Source organism: Gossypium hirsutum, chromosome A09, assembly GCF_007990345.1.
Source record: "Gossypium hirsutum isolate 1008001.06 chromosome A09, Gossypium_hirsutum_v2.1, whole genome shotgun sequence".
In the NCBI taxonomy this organism is placed as follows: Eukaryota; Viridiplantae; Streptophyta; class Magnoliopsida; order Malvales; family Malvaceae; genus Gossypium; species Gossypium hirsutum.
In genome coordinates this window covers 9,160,131-9,177,812 of record NC_053432.1, presented here as the reverse complement: position 1 = coordinate 9,177,812, position 17,682 = coordinate 9,160,131, and the positions used below count along the sequence as shown (strand labels likewise).

General features: G+C 32.2%; 1 protein-coding gene and 1 long non-coding RNA gene across 2 annotated transcripts; both read left to right on the top strand.

Moving 5' to 3' along the window:
- The first annotated feature begins 1,281 nt into the window (after positions 1-1,281).
- Positions 1,282-6,327, top strand: LOC121206532 (uncharacterized). Its single transcript, XR_005901575.1, has 4 exons — positions 1,282-1,670; positions 1,877-2,423; positions 2,527-2,639; positions 5,903-6,327. It is a non-coding gene; the product is annotated as an uncharacterized lncRNA (long non-coding RNA).
- Positions 6,328-15,561: 9,234 nt separating this feature from the next.
- LOC107888675 (alkane hydroxylase MAH1) lies at positions 15,562-17,262 on the top strand. Its single transcript, XM_041076113.1, has 2 exons — positions 15,562-16,370; positions 16,436-17,262. The coding sequence occupies exons 1-2, from the start codon at positions 15,563-15,565 to the stop codon at positions 17,071-17,073; spliced, it is 1,446 nt and encodes a 481-aa protein (XP_040932047.1). The 5' UTR covers position 15,562; the 3' UTR covers positions 17,074-17,262.
- The last annotated feature ends 420 nt before the right edge of the window (positions 17,263-17,682 follow it).

Sequence of the window (17,682 nt, the reverse complement as noted above, 5' to 3'; positions counted from 1 at the left end):
TTAACATGAAAAATTTAAATTTATTGCATAATCCATACATAATAATAAATAATAAATTATGAAAGTTATGAAATTTTAAAATAATAAAAATAAATAATAAATTATTATCATTATAAAATATAATTACAATATTAATTAAAAAATAACATATAAAGTAAAATTATAAACCTGATTAGATTGAAGCTTTCATATTAAAAAATATAATAATATGATTGTTGTCAAAGTAATTTTCATTTTCTATAAAATCTCTCCAAACTCTAATAAATCAACCCAAATATACTTTGCTTCAACAAGTTAAAAGATGAAGAGGATGGGAGTGAGACGTGGGATTCACTCTTTTCCACTTTAAATACTTACTAGTTTATAGAAACAACAGGTGAAAACATTTACGTAATATATTTATAAAAAAAATTGTTATGAAAATTAAAGGCATGAAATGATAAATTTAAGATGATTTTAATGTTGGGTTTCAACCGTCATTATTTACATTTATATGCCTGTATTTTTTTCTAAATTTATCAAGTATAAAAATATATAAATACCTTGAAATAATATTTGTTGTTTTATAAAATGAATGGATAATAATTTTCTAATTGAGTTTGGTCTCAGTTATTAGGTTACATCAACTCAATCAACTCCTTAATTTATAGTATAAATGATTTTTTATGGTTGCATTAGCATAGTATATAATTACATAAGAAAATTATTAAAACTCCATATGTGTATGTAAAATTTAATTTCATAAATTATTAATATTTTAAAATTTATATCAATAAAAATTAAACAAATAGAATATGAATATTTATATTATACTTAATTGTCGACAAGTTAATGTCAAGAATCAACTAAACACTAACTAAATTAATAAAAAAAACATAACCTTTTTACAAAGTAGCAAATATTACAATATAAAAGTGTTTTTACATTTTATACAATATTAAAATTCAATTTAAATCCAAAATACATATAGAAAATACAAACAATAATCAAATTTAAAAACTTTCAAATCCTCAAATTTATCATTCAAATTAAATCTCGTTTTTTATAATAATTTTAATAAACATAGTGAGGATATCATTCTCATTAAATAATATATAGTGGTTTTATTTTAAAAATGATTATATATATGTTTAACCGGTATAATGAATTTCATTTATGAGCTTTAATTTCAAGTATCTATAGCATATTAAGTCAAACATTACTCCCATTAAAGAGTGATTAGGAATAAATTGATCCTAATTCCTAATAGCTATCTAGCCTATCCTACTACCTGTAAAGGAAAATAAAAATGAAATATGCTGGCTAGGAGTAAATGCATGAGATTAAAGGAAAATGAAAATGAAATATGCTGGCTAGGAGTAAATGCATGGCAGCTGTCCTACTATTGGTAGCCTAGACAGTGCCTTGGTTTTGGCTAGGAGGAAAGGAAAATAAAAATGAAAAAATAAAGAAAAAAAGAAATCAAACGGCAGAAAACTTAGAAAGAAAAACTGAAGAGGCCTAAAGTCTATCATCCTCTTAAAACTCATATCCTCTCAAAACTCTATCAAATTCTTGGAATATGCTGGTTGTAACTTCTCCCTTAATCCCTAACCTAAAGTCTAAACTCTAAAGAACATATTTGCATTGCAAAAACAAGCAAGAAGCCAAGAATCAAGACAAAATTTCAGGTACTTACTTGAAAATTTTCAATCTCTGAATGTGAAAGTGATCAGGGTTTGCTTTGTTTGCCGTTTGGTTTAGAGTTTAGGGACCGAAATATGAGAAATAGAATTTCATATTTTCTATTGCTTTTGAGTTTTGAATTTTGATTGCTTTTTCTATTTATTTGGTCTTCATTTTTCTTTTTTTGATTGAAAACACTCTGGTTTTACAGGCAGGAGAATATATTCCCTTTTATTTTATTGTGTTTCACTGTTTTTGTTGATTTTTGTCTAGAGGAGATGGATTTTTTTTAATTTACTGCAACGGAAAATAACGGGAATAGCGGCCCGTTATTGCCGCAACTGGCCATTACCCGTTAAATTGCAGCCGCAACCCACCGTTATCAGTGTGACTCCGCTTCACACTGTTATTTTCAATAGTAACGGTTTCGGACGGCGCCGCTACTGCTATATAGCGTCGCTATAGCTGTATCGGACTGCTATTTAAATCCCTAGTCGGAATATAGTTCCATGTAATTCTCCATATTGTAACCAGTATTTTTGAGGGTAGTCCTAGATTCCAAAGTTTTTTTGTAGAATTTCTTTGAGTCGGCCTGTATAAAATAATAACTAGGATCCAAGATAGCTTCTTGAAATAGTTTGTAGGCACTTTTGACAGTAAATTCTCCAGACGGTTCTCCTTTCCACACTTAAAGGTCGTTATGAGGACTTTTCGCAAGAGGAATCTACATAATTTGTTGGGCAATCTCATTTTGGAAGGTACTACTAACAATACTTGTCTTCCATGTTCTGGTATTTGGGTCAATTAATTCTGAGACTAACTGAGGCCCTTCGCTGTCGTTTCTATTGTTCCACTCATCAGGTTTCGTTCTTGGAATCTGACGGCCCTCCCAGATCGAGATTCCATCATCCCTTCCAACCCTCCAACACAGTCCATTCTTCAACAATCCCTTAGTAGCCTACACGCTCTTCTAGGTAAGGGAAGGTAGATTCCTTAACTGAGCGTTATTAAAATTCGTATGCGGATAGTATTTAGCCTTGAGTACTCTAGCTACTAATGAATTTAGATAATTAATAAGGCGCCACCCTTGCTTGGCTAATAATGCAATATTGAACTGACTCATATTTCGAAAACCAAGACCCCCATTTTCTTTTAATAGACAAAGAATTTTCTATGCACACCTATGTATTCCCCGTCTGCCATGCCTCTTTTGCCACCAAAATTGAGCAATAATGCTTTCCAATTCTGTACATAAAGATTTGGGCAATAAGAAACAAGACATAGTATAAGTTGGGATAGATTGAAGGACAGATTTGATAAATACTTCCTTTACGCCCTAAGACAAAAATCTAGTGCTCCAATTGTCAATACGTTTCTTAATTCGATCTTTTAGATCCTGAAACGATTCTTTTTTCTTTCTTCCAACTGCATTGGGTAGCCTAAATACCTCTTTGGATTGTTTGAACTTCGCACCTTCAAAATATTTACCACTTCCCGCCTATCCTATTCATTGGTATTTCTATTAAAAAAGACATTGGACTTATTAAAGTTAACACATTGGTCTGAGCAACTCCTATATTCCCTTAAAATTTCCTTCAATAAATTAGCTTCTCTTTTTGTAGCCTGGCCAAATAAAATGCAATCATCGGTAAAAAACAAGTGTGATACCTGTGGTCCGCTCCTACTAGCTTTGGCTCCTTTCAATAAACCTTCTCTACTTGCTAATCGCATTAAACACGATAAACCCTCTTCGCAAATGAGAAATAGAAACAGGCTAAACGGGTCTCCTTTGGTGGAAGCTTTCTCCTATGTATCCATTTACAACTACTGAATAGAAGATAATTGTCAAACATTTCATTAAAGTTTCAATCTAGTTCATATCGAACCCCATTCGTATCATAATTTCTTTGATAAAATTCCACTCAACCCTGTCATATACTTATGTCTAACTTGACTGCCATAAAACCTTTTTTCCCAACTTTCTTTTGTTGAAGAGTATGAAGAATTTCATATGCCAATAGAACATTATCTGAAATCAATCTGCCTGGTACAAACACACTCTGAGACGTCAATACAGTTTTTAATAACTCCCCTGAAACGATTTGCAGTAACTTTTGCTATAATTTTATAAAGCACATTGCACAGACTGATAGGTCTGAAATTCATCATAGTAGACGGATTATCAATTTTAGGGATGAGGATTATATGAGTAGCATTAATTTGTTGAAAGCCCATACCTTCGTTATGAATTTGTAAGTAGAATTTGGTGACGTCGTCCCCAATGATGTGCTAGCATTTTTGGTAAAACAGAGCTGGAAAGCCATTTGCACCTGGTGCTCTAGTGGGTCCCATCACTAACAGCCCCTCTCTAATCTCCTCTGCCATATAAGGCTTTATAAGATTTTGATTATCCTCCTTAGATAGCATTTTTCAATACCCGACAACAAATGGTCAAAATTTCCTCGCCCCTCTATTGTAAATAAATTCTGGAAATAAGATCGCGCAATTCCCTCAATTTCCTTCACAATGTCCGTATCTACCCTTTCTTCATTATTCAATTTGTGGACGACATTTCTCCTTCTATGCTGCGTCACTTGGCTTTGAAAAAATGCAGTATTCCTATCCCTAAATTTTATCCAATTTATCCGAGCTCTCTGTTCCAGTAATGTTCGTCCTTTTCAATCTCAAAGTTTAATTGAATTTTCGCATCAAGCAGTTCTGCCATGTTGATATCACCTCTGTCAGCCCCTGCAAGTTCTGATAGTCTAGCTATGAGTAGATCCTTTCTCCTCCTATCAAATCGAATTTGTCCTGCCCATCGTCTCAATCCCCCTTTTAAAATATCTAACTTTTGCAACAAGTTTCTAGATGATGACTTCCATATATTTTGACTTATTCATTAAACGACTCTTCCACTATCCACAAAGCTTCAAACTTGAAAGCTTTAGCAGTCACCCAATTTTCAGCCCGTTTAGTAGTAATTAAAAGAGGACAATGGAAGAGTCGTTCACGAATGTTTGTCTTGGGAAGGTTTCCTTTCTTCCATGTAAACCAATTTCTAGAAAACCCCACATCCAATAGCTGACAATCCGCTAAAACATTACGTAAATTCTCCATTTTTCGTTCATCACGGGGTAACCCTCCCATTTTTTGAAAACCATACATTATCACATTAAAGTCTCCACAAACGAACCATCAATTTGGTACTTTTAATTTAAAAAATATAAATCCAAAACAATAAAAAAAAACTTCTAAAAATATCATAAAATTGAAATTATAGGTGGGGATTAAGTTTTTAATTACCATTAGCATCTTTGAGACATAATTAACAATCCAGGCCCATCCTTGGGGTCGTCTAGAGGTGCGGCCGCCTAGGGCCCAAGGTTGAAAGTGTCTAAAATATTGTTTTTTTCAATTTTTAAGGGGTTTAATTTTTTTTTAATTTTTTTAAAAAAAACTAACTTTTAAGGTGTCTAATTTTTTGTTTTTTTAGCTTTTATGGGCCCAAATCTTTTTTACCACCTTTTAAGAGACCTAAAATTTTTTTTCTCCAACTTTTAAGGAACTTAAAATCTCATTTTATTATTTTACCTAGGCCCTAAAAAAAGTCAACACCAAACATCAAGAGACACATGTAAAACAGTCGAGGAGGTCCTAATATGTGTCTTCTTACCTGCTAATGATTAAATGAAACATCTTCATCTTTTTGCCTATCTCATCAAATCTCTCCCTAAATGTAGTGCACCCACCAAAATAAAAGCCATTAAGAAATTACACCAAAAACATTTTTGAACTAAAAATGTATAATAAATATAAATGAGAAAATGAATATTGCATATAACATTGCAATATTTATAATGATTTTTAAAAATTTAATAATATTGCAATAACATTACAATATTTATAATGATTTTTAAAAATTTAATAATAAGTATAATAATAATTTATATAAGGGATAAAGCAAACATTTAGAAGTTTATAATGTTGTAATGTTATATTAATTAAGTATAATATTTATTTCTAAAATTTTTAGGTCACGGTGTGATACAAATTTAAAATGTAATGTCAATATTTTTTAATGGTGTTACAAAAATGGACTAAATCGTTTAATGGAATTCAAGTTTGAGTATTGGTTTGCACTAAGAAAAAATTCGGGACCAAGTTAGAAAAACCTTAATAATGACTATATGGTGTTTTATCCATTTATATAACTGTGGGATGTGCTTCGCATTTTCAGCCAAACAGAAGGCGACATCATGACAAGAAGCTTTCCAATGTTGTGACGTGGCAACGTGTTCTCCATATAAATCGGGTTTCTTCTCTTAGTCAACTCTACTATCTTTTCCTAGTTAAACTTTGATTACTCTAGGAATATTTTAGTATGATTAGACTTCTAATCTTAACCTATTTAAATGAACATTGTATCCTGTTTTGAGAAGTCAATTGAGATGCAATTAAAAATGTAGTATTATAGGGCTTTTCTTTTGGGGGCTACAAGATGTAGTCGCAAATGAGTTTTCGTGAGAGTTTTCGTGGTAGTTATGGAGAGAATTTTATATTCATTTTGAGAGGACTCTATGAGAGTTAGGATTTTATTTGCAGGGTTTGAATTTGTACGTTTTTGAATTTGTACGTTTAATATATTTAAATTTATTTTCTCCATAATGTACTCTCGTTTGTTTACTCATTTAGTGAAAAGTTGGAGCCTCATTTGCTAATGATTTTTATCCTCTTCAAAAGAGTTTTTCACATAAAATTTTGTGTTTGATTTTCTCTACCTTATGTATTTCATTGTTTATACAATTGATCCTCAATAATAACTTATAATACTTTTAAAAAATTTAAAGATGAATGTGTAATATTCATATTTTCTTTTATTGTAAAAATTATTTAATTATAATATTTATTATTAATTTATATATGTAATTCATATAACATTTATATTAAAATAATGAATATGATTATTGAGTGGATTTAAAAAGTGAGTGAAAATTGCATATATATATATATAGAGAGAGAGAGAGAGAGATATTACATTATAAAACTTAATAAAAATAATTATAAATAGTCTACTTGCATTTAAAAATAATGATCGCAATATCAATAATTTATTCGGTTTTTGGTCTACATTCACGAACAAATGTTCAATTATTAAATTTATCTTTAATCATAGTATAAATAAATATAAAATTATCATTCCTAATCATCGAATAACATGTATATATAACTACTTTATTGATGGGTCTAACATGCTAGGTGATTCTACTTTTAACACTTAAATTTTAATTTCGAATTTTATTTCTACTATTTTTATTTAATAATTAAATTTTAATTGATGACATTTTTTTAAATTGAATTATTTTACCTTAAAAAATTGTTTACGTGGTGGATACCATGGTAAGTAAATTTTTTTTTTACAATATTAGGTTCAATATTGTAACATACGTGACAATTTTTTTTTAAAAAAAATCACATAATCCCAATTTAACCGAAATGTTATGGATTAAATATCAATTATTAAATAAAAAATAAAATGACTTAATTCTTAAATTAAAAATAAATAAATTTATTAAAAAGTATATAAATATTAATTAACATGACACCTATAACTTATGTGCAATGTGTTGTGTTTAAATATTATTATTTTTCCTTGTATTAGACTGTACCTGCATATGTTCTATTCAACATTCTTTTCAAACTGAACTTTATACATATTATCATAGTACACATATCATTTTTACTATTCTTCATATACTTATCAATTATCAGAGATGTCATTATCATTTATATATATACTTTTACTTGAACAGCTTTTATACAAGAGTCAGGATAGAGACTCACCTGAATTGTAGTTTGAACTCCAAACTCGAGCACCTTTCTCAAACCAACAGACAACAAGAGGTGGAACATCCACTCATAAATTCAAAATCTTTAGCTTCCAAAGAAGAAAACATATAAGTTCTGAGAGAAAGAACCATAGGATAGATTTTGAAGAAAGAACCCCCCCAGACTAATCCTTCTCACAATATAAATATATTCAATTTCCCTTAAGCGGGACTCTACAAGTGTCAATTGAATCTAGAGTTTTTCCTTCATAATGGCCTATAGATTCCGACAGGAACATAAATGAGAATCTTGTATATTTGATATTTGACCAGTCAATCCAGTTGACTCTTAACCAAATCATTTTACAAAACCCAATTAACACAGTACTCAGACTAACAAGAGGTACTATCCATATGGCGGTCACTCAATCGGCTTATACTTCACTTGATATACCATTCTTTTAGAATGATAATAGCCTAAAACATGTATTCACCTTTACGACGGTTAGTATACGTCACAGGCCCATTCGCCAAAAAATTGTAACGTAGTGGATTACACTACACCAAACAGATAACTTCACAGCTCTATGCCTTAGACTTGGATCCGTTAGATTTGATGTATCACAACTCTCTCCCCCTTAATAAAAATTCGCCCTCAAAATTTTTATAACATAGAAAATTCAACTACAAAAATTGTATAACTAACTGTTTGCGCCAGGCGTATAATATGAATTGGCGAACTGTTCTTTAAATTCATAATGACTTCTTTTCAGAGACATACACTTTAGAAATCTCCTGTTGGTAGGAGTGCCAAAAGTTTATTTTAATTGGTGAGTTCAAGATTGAAAGTCACTTTCAAAATTTCAAACCTTATATAACTTACCCTTTTGATAGATGTCGAACTTATATTAGAGAAGTTGCATAGTTATCACAAATTAAACTTCTTGCACATGCTTGTTTCTCTCTATAAAGTAGATTCTCAAAGATCCCTTGTAGACACTTTGCCAAATCAATTGAAACCCTAATTTTTTTCTGCTTAATCCTTCAACTTTCTTCGTCTTTAGTCTTCTTCTTTTTCAAAGGTAACATTTTCTTTTCCTCTTTTTCTTTTTCCTTTCACTTTTTTTTTTCATACAAAATGGTTAGAACAAAAATTAAAAGGAGGGTCGAGACCAAGTTAACCAAAATGTTAATCCCATAAATCCATTATCATATGGATCCCAAGGTTCCGATGATACTCCACTGCGTGTGGAGACTTCTCTGTACAATTGTAGTTCCACCCAAGACGAAATACATCGATACTGTTGGAAGCGTAATAAAAAAAAACTCAAATACTAATTTCATTACACACAAATAAACACAATACAAAATACAATACAAACTCTCTTTTTTTTTCTCTCTATACTAGCTGCTGCTAGTTTTTCTTTCTATACTCACAATACTTTTTTTTCTCTCAAACTCTAGCTAATTTTTTTAGCACTCACAATACATGAACTATACATACATATATATAGACATAGTCTAGTTACCTTAATGATTGCTTATCCCTTAAGTATATCATAAATGATAATGCTTATCCATTATACATGCCTTGCCTTGTAGAACTTTTCAATATTGCTACCATCTTGATTTTTCATGAAGTTTCCAACATGATAAGCTTTATCCAATTTGTAAAGTTGTATCCAATTTGTAAAGTTGTATCCAATTTGAAAACCAAGTTGTATAAGGTAGAAGCCAATTTGGATACAAACTCTTTGGTAGTAATTTTTGATTTTGAAAAGTTGGTTTGGTTTCTAATAGATACTTAGGAGCTTGAGGTATTCTTCATTCAAATTTTGATTATTGCTTCAGACGGCCACAAAGGTTTTGCTTAAGCTATAATACCCTTGACTTTATCCTTCCCTTAATTTTATTGGAATTGGCTTCCATCTATCACTTCACCCTTTCTTTTGTACAGTGTTAAATGAATATGACATTGCACTTGCACAAATATCAACTTTTTCATAGTGGACCTTAATAGCTTACTTCATAGATTGTTGCATGCACCAAGAGCCACCACTGCTGGGTGTATTCCAAAAGTTTTACCAGCTGAAGAAAAAAAGACAATAGACTTTTGCTGGAAATGTCTATTTCAATGTATGCCCAAGTTGTGAGCCTATAATTCAGAATAGCAATTCAAATATTTATTTACAGAAAGATAAGTATGTGAGGGTTATCTATAAACTTAAATCTGGTTTTGGTTTCCCCACGTGGTGGTCTCTTCCTTGGAAGAATGTATGTGCATAGATTCAACCAATTGACTCCCAAGTTGCTTGGAAACAATACAAACGACTAAACAGAGGACATGTACTGGAATTGGTTGAAGTGGTTTCAATAAAAAATGTTTTCCAATACTATCTGCATGACTTGATTCCAAACGATTTTCGGGCAACTAGCCTTTTAAACTGGTTGGACGTTTTTAATATCCTTTTAGCTTTAGAAGCCTGGCTTCATAATGCTACTAACTACCTCCGGACGTACTAACATTTAGAGTGTGAATACTGTAGTAAAAAATATGGATATATGAGGCAGTATCCGCAAGTATACAGGTCCAATTGTAATATAGTTACAACGGAGTAGGTGAGTACTCCGAGGATCTTACCTAAGGGAGGTCAGTGCTAGATCAATTTTGACCTAAACACCGAAAGATCTAATTATTACTTTAATTTAGTTATAGTACGAAAGTAAAAAAAAAGGAGTTTTTAAGATTTTTTGAAATAATAAAATAAAATAACATAAATAAATAAAATTTAAAAGATCAAAGAACATAATAAATCAAATTTGATTATGGGTGATTAGTTCGTTTCGGCAATCCCAATCAATTGTCGTTTTAGGTCCTTCAGCAATCAACTAGTCGCTATCTCAGCATGACCTTTCGATCTTTCACTCAAATAATGAGTTAGCAATGACTACTGATCTTTTGACTTCATAGTCCAGATTGGTTTGGGGTGAAGGTATTCACAGATAGGCTATACCAATTTTGGGTTAATTCGCACCTTTATGACTTCCCAAAGTTGTCAGGTTTAGGGTTTAGATTCTTCCTTTCCCAAATAGTTGATCTGTTGAGTAACCCTATAAAATAGTTAATAGATCATACCTTTACTTGCTAATTCCCCATGGAGGGATTAAAACTTCATGATTTCATAAACAATATAGAATTTATGTAATGAGAGAACATGATAAATGAATTGAAGTGTAGAGTTTAAGAAAATGTCTGATTTTCATTAAAGATGAATATGAATCCATAGAGTTTGATTGTCTCCAGAAATCAAATCTCTAGATAACAATTTGAAAACAAATCTAAAAACCTAAAAGAAAGAAATTCTGAACTAGAATTAAAACCAAAAAACTATATTAAGGAATTTATGTCTATAACATGTGACAAAGGAACCTATTTATATATCTTAGGTGGTCATCATCCTTAAACCTAGGTTAGTTGACGTTCCCAAGCTTTAAATTTGATTGTGCAGGCCGAAACGCCCCTTAACTCGTGTTAATTTCTGTCCAGAGTCAGTGCGTGACACAGTAGGACTTGTGTCGCGGCATAGGAGTCAGTATACTTCTCTTTGGATATCTTCAAGGGTATGTCCGATACCCTTAGTTTGTATCACGACATCGAAGGCAGTTTCATGATTTCTTCATTCTACTTCCTATGTTGCGACATTGATTGTTCCGTGTTGCGACGTAGTGACCATCATTTATTTATTATGCCTTCTAATGGTCTCTGCACACTTACACAATTCATTAGCTCCCCCTTAGGCCTCATTTGACCCCTTAGGTCAATAAAAGACTCAATTTGTACATTTTATTAACTTCAATAAATCTTGAAAAAACATAATTAAAACCTAATGAAAATGCTTGCTTTCAAGCTCCTAAAGTACAAAAATTAGTTTAATCTGCTACACTGAATTATGCCAGATCAAACTCCCCTACACTTAAGTCATTGTTTGTCCTCAAGCAACAGAAACAAGAACAAAAAAATAAAAGAGACATCCCTTGAGCAAATATCATTCAAGTATTGACTTTGGGGCACACGACTAGGTATTTCATAGTCACAAACAACTTTAACATGATTAATAACTTATTTACGACTTTGGACCACAAACATCTAAGTTCAGTACATTACAAAATATACGAACATTAAGGGTCTCACCTATAGGAATCCAACAACAAATCATACAAGTAATTTGATTATCCGAGTAGAATACAAATAGTCGATTTTACGATTTGTTTAATGTAATGTCCAGTCATACATAATGATATTTAGGTCACATAGGACTTTTCGGCTTGTAATGTTCTGAGGCTTAGGACAGGTATAAAATTCAAAAATAGTAAGCATAAAAAGGGTAACGAACACAAAAATAGTTTGGCACATCATATCGATCCCTATTATTCTCCTTTAGTGACCTTTACCCGCTTACCGCCTTATTTTTCCTTCTTTCACCTCCTTGTTGCTCCACATAAGAAATCATAACACAACAAAGTAACTACGCTAGCCTACGAGTTTTTGTACACTAATCAGCGAGTTTTTCTTATTCTTGTGACTTGGCCACTTTATTTTTCAATTCATCTCACTCATAAATGCTTTTTGCTTTTCAAGAAAATTTTCTACTCATATCGATTTTATTTTTGAATATTTCTTTTGTTTTGCACTTTTTAATCTAACCTATAGTTCCTATATCACACCAATCTTTCCTATTTTACTCTGGTTTTTCAAAATCCGTCGTGATGTATCTACTTAACCCTCAATATGTATGACCAGATGTCTATAGCCGTGCAGTTCAGGACCAAAGAAAAAGGGCAAATACAAATTAACGTTTTAGGCTTGGTTTTTGTAATAAGGTTCATCAAGAAGTGTCAACAAGCTTAAAATTTGGTACTAAAGATGAATGAATTATAGAACAGCTTTTTGGCTCTGGATGTATTCCAAATAATGCCTTAGGTCATCCCTTAATATCTCAATATGCATAAATTTAATCAACCAAACAAACTCAAATTCAACCATTTATTATTCATACTAGTATGCTTGTTTCCTTGCATTTTCTATATCATTTGTAACAACTGATTACTTAATGCCTATTTACAGTGTAACATATAAAACTTAGTAGTCTAATAATAAAAAATTTAAAATCACCTATCATCATGCCAACTATATTTGTAAGCACAAGCAACCAATGCATGTGCTCGTAACCAATCACTTGTATTTATACAAGTTCAGGCACATGAAAGACAAGAAAAATCAAAGAAAAACATAAAAAATTAAAGTAAAATTTCTATGTTACCCCCCATGCTTAAGTTGACACATTTTCCTCAATGTGTGGCCTATAAAAAAATAAGGAGAGAAATTACCTGATTGATCGTGGTAACTCCAATTGCTAATGTTGGTGTTTCCTATTTTGACTGTGTGAAGCTCGAAATTGTTTGTGTCTCCTTCGTGTTGGGTTCCAACATAGAAAACTTAAACAAAATGCTACATAACTAAGAATCTGCTATTAATCCAACTCCTACAAAGTTAGATTAAAATCATCCAAAAATTAATACAAGTCTGTTAAAAATATAATTATAAAAATATTCAATCGTCCTCCTCAAAATCCATATCCTCGTTTTCATCTCATTCTTCTTCCTCATCCTCTCATTCCCCTTCATTGTTATGCACATCTTCCTTCTACTCTAGATGTGTTGGCCCAAACATGTCAGGTGTATAATTGGGGACTTGGATGTTGTTTTTCCTAGCAAATTCTTGAAATATTGGCTCTGACTCATGCATCCATTGTATCATCCAATCTAGCCTTGGATGACTACTCTCACTAATTTCTTGTTAACCTAGTGTCAACTTCTGTCATGAAGCTGGTGTAGTCGTTGCTTTTTGTTGTCATTTGTTCCAATCTTTTATTTGTTTTGCTCATAGTCTTATGTACTGTTGGAACATGGTGTCGCCAATAATACTTTGGGAAGGTTTTAGCGACTGCTCAGTGGATGTCATAGGTACACTTGCCTTTTTACATAAGGTCGTCACTAAGTAGGGAAAGAAAACTCCCATTTTTTAGCCACTAATACATCTTTTTCATTTTTTGGTGGATCCATTTTCCAATAGATACCTGCTTTTTCTACAAAATAGCATAGAGTAAAACAACTCGAAAAGTATAAATGTTAGAGACGTTTAAAGCAAGGACAACTTGTGTGTATACAAATCAGATCTACATTTTAGCCATTGGAAACATAATAGCTTAATGAAATGATGAGAGAATATTGGTACCTGGGTGATATTTCCATTCGCCCCTTCCTTCAGTTAAAAAGTTTATAATGTTATCCATATCTATGTCTCGAAAATACTCTAAATCAGTTTCATCGATAAAATCTCTTTCACAATATGAAGCATTATAAAAATAAAAAATAATTTGATGGGTTATTTGCACTTCCATCCCTCGCACAGGTACTACTTCCCACATATCACCTTAAGTGTTTCTAGACTCTTGGTCCCGTAGGGATGCTTAAAAATCTTGAACAATAGGGACCACAAAATTATCTTTTGGGATCATCCAAAAATGCTCCCACCTATGATATCTAACCAAAAGCTATATTTCATTGTAGAGAATCATGGATGGATCAAATCCCCTCTTTTGAATGAATGTTTTTCCTTTAAGTTCATTAAAATATTTTTCAACACTCAGATTCGAAAAACTGGAGGGCTTTTGAACCATCGATGGCTCCATTTCCGTAATTCTTCTAACTTTTCTAAGAGGCATTATTACAAGACTGGGAATGAGAGCAAAATATGAAGAAATTCAATGGAATAGTAAAAAATATTAAATTAGGAACCCTTAACATTGTAGAAGTTGTTTGAATTCCTCGTTTCCTACAGTGTTTATTGTTCCTTAAGTGTTCCCCTTCCTTGTGGAACCGAGTATGATTGAGGTATGGAAGTTTTAAGAAGTAGAGATTGGGGGTTTAAGGTTTAAAGAGTTGTAAGAGATTTTAAGATGGGTTTGAGGATAAGGGGTTAAGATGTGTTTAATGAGTGAAATAATATGTTTTTAGGTTAAAATTAGAGGTTTAGGTGTTTAAAATTATTCTGAAATGGGTTTTTAATGTCGTTAGGTTGCGCTGTAGGGTTGGGTCACCTGCAAAAAACTACAACTATGTCGCGACATCCCTGACAGTTTACCATTGTTGCAACATCGGGGTTCGATGTCACGACACACTTCAGATTTTTGGATTTCTTAGTACACTGGCTTCGGTGTTGCGAGGATTTTCTCAATTTTATTAAAAACTGCCCTTGGTGTTGTGACACAGGGTTCCTATGTTGTGACATTGGCTCTGTTTTTGCTCAAAATTTCATTTTCTAGATTGATACGATTTTTATAAAATGCAAAGTTAATGAAAATTAAAATCTATCCTAAACATTTAGCTAAATATACAATAATTTACAAAAGTTTAGCATCAATCCAAATAATTTAATTTTTACTATCGGATTCAATTCATTGATGGACGATTCTTACATTCTATCAGTATTAGTCCATCATCGTTGTGCCATTCCACCTTTGCCCGCTTGTCCCTTTTCTTAAACTTATTTATTCTTTCTATATGCATAAAAGGAAGTATATCCCTTGCGTTGGGAGTTTAGAAACAAATAATTCTTTGCATTGTTCTACTAACTTCTTTTTACTTTCCTCGCTTAGTTGATTACCACATTTAAAGATTTCAATCTCACCATTAATTTTTATGGTTAATTTAATTTTTTCTAAATCAATGGTCGACCTTGAAGTGATTAGAAAAGGTCTTCCTAGTAAGATATGATGCTTGTTTCTTCCTCCATTCTCTCAAATGGAAAAAGATGTCTTAAAAAACTTAAATCTTTTGTTTTTCTCTCCATTAATGCATCCAACTACCACCCTGCATATCTAGTTTATTTACTGCGGTTACACAAGAGGTCAGATGGTTGGGACGGTGAGTAATTAATGTTGGAAAACTTCACTTAATAAATCGAATTAACAATTACAAGGAATTTGCCTAAACTTAGTGATATCAATTTCATGGCATTTCAGAGTTTTCTTCAAGTTTGCTTCTTGGCTCTCATTTCCTTTCTGTTTCTATACCGCTTGATGAGATATAAAAATGGGTGTCCAAAGAGTTCTGCTGGCATTGTTGAGCTTCTCCTCAACGTTCATCGGGTCCACGACTGGTGTACTGAGACTCTAGAAAGCTGCAAGGGCACTTTTGTTTTGGAGGGCCCTTGGTTTGCTAAGATGAACTTGGTGGCGACATGTGACCCTGCCAATGCTCACTACGTCATGAGTTCCAACTTTGACAACTTCCCCAAAGGGCCTGAATACAAGCAGATGTTTGATATCTTAGGAGACGGGATTTTCAACTCCGACTTGGATTTGTGGAAAAACCAGCGGATAGCAGCTCAAGGATTCATGAGACATCACCTTTTCCACCAATTCTTGTTGAGGACTAGCCGAGACAAGGTGGAAATGGGGCTGATGCCCATCATTGACCATGCTGCTAAACATGGCTTGGTCATCAACTTAGAAGACATTTTCCAAAGGTTCACGTTTGATTCTGCATGCATCTTGGTTACCGGCTCTGATCCAAGTTCCCTCTCCCTTGAACTCCCTCAAGTTCTTTTCTCCAAGGCCGTGCATGATGGCGAGCAAGCAATATTTTATAGGCATGTTAAACCACGAAGCTTTACCAAGTTGCAGAAGTGGTTGAACATAGGACAAGAAGGGAAATACAAGAAGGCATCGAAAGTTGTTGATGATGTATTATCTGAATATATATGTCAGAAAAGAAAAGAAGTGAACAAGCTGAACCAACAGTTGGTATCAAAAGATGGTGTGGATATCTTAACATCATACATAACTGAAAAGGAATCAACAGGTTTGAAATGTGATGATAAGTTCTTGAGAGACACCGCTCTGAATATGATAATTGCTGCGACGGACACGACGAGCACTGCTCTTACTTGGTTCACTTGGCTGGTTTCCAAGCATCCAATAGTGGAAACAAGATCATAGAAGAACTTGAATCAAAAATACCTATAGGTGAAACCAAATGGAGGCTTCTATTCAATGTCGATGAGGTAAAGAATTTGGTTTATCTCCATGGAGCATTGTGTGAGGCATTAAGGTTGTATCCACCAGTCCCTTTCAATCATAAGGAACCTGTCAAACCTGACATACTTCCAAGCGGGCATCCAGTTCATCCAAAGACAAAAATCTTGTTTAGTGTGTATTCAATGGGAAGAATGAAGTCAATCTGGGGAGAAGATTGCTATGAATTCAAGCCTGAGAGATGGATTAATGAGAGAGGAGAAATCAAACATGAGTCATCTTACGAGTTCTTATCTTTTGGTGCAGGGCCAAGGATATGTTTGGGGAAGGAAACATCATTTATTCAGATGAAAGCCGTGGCATCTGCTCTAATTTACAATGATCGTATTCATGTAATGGAAGAAACTCCGGTTGTTTCGGCCGTATCGGTTGTCCTGCACACCGAGAATGGACTGATGACTAGGATCTCCAAGCGATGGGAATAAATGTCTGATGGTCTGCTACAAAAGAAAAATGACTAGTGCAATATGATTAAAAATAAGTTCAAAGAGAAGGCATTGAATTTATGACAGCTTACTACAAAGTTGAATGCCAAGTGCAATATGATTAAAAATAACTCAGTTTAATATTTGTTTGGTAAATGTAATTGAGAAGTTTATATATGATTACAATAATAATCAGTTACCCTAAATAGTTTATATATGTAAAAAGTTTTTTACTTTTTTGCTTTTTTAAAATTTAATGTTTATATTTTAGTTTTGAGATATTTAGTTCCTATATTATTTTTATTTAAAAATCTTAGTCTCTTTGACGAATCTTGTTGTTAAATTTAACAGTGTCAAAGGTAAAATAACTTTTTTAGCTCTCAACATTTATATATATATGTATATATATATTTATCAATTTGATCATTACCCTTTAAAAGTACTTTTAAGATTTTAAAATTTTTAAAACTTAATTTTTTTCTTTGAAAAAAAAACATAAAACTGAAAATTTTAAATTTTTTAAAAAACAAAAACTCTTTAAAATTCAAAAAATAAAAATAAAAATGATTTTACAATTTTAACAAAAATTCCAAAATTTAATGTTATCTA

Bases quoted from the DNA above. Each gene is read 5' to 3' on its own strand.
- LOC107888675 (XM_041076113.1), top strand. From the start codon at position 15,563: ATGGCATTTCAGAGTTTTCTTCAAGTTTGCTTCTTGGCTCTCATTTCC. The intron at 16,371-16,435 runs GTGTGGATATCT...TGTGATGATAAG, and splicing joins ACAGTTGGTATCAAAAGATG to TTCTTGAGAGACACCGCTCT.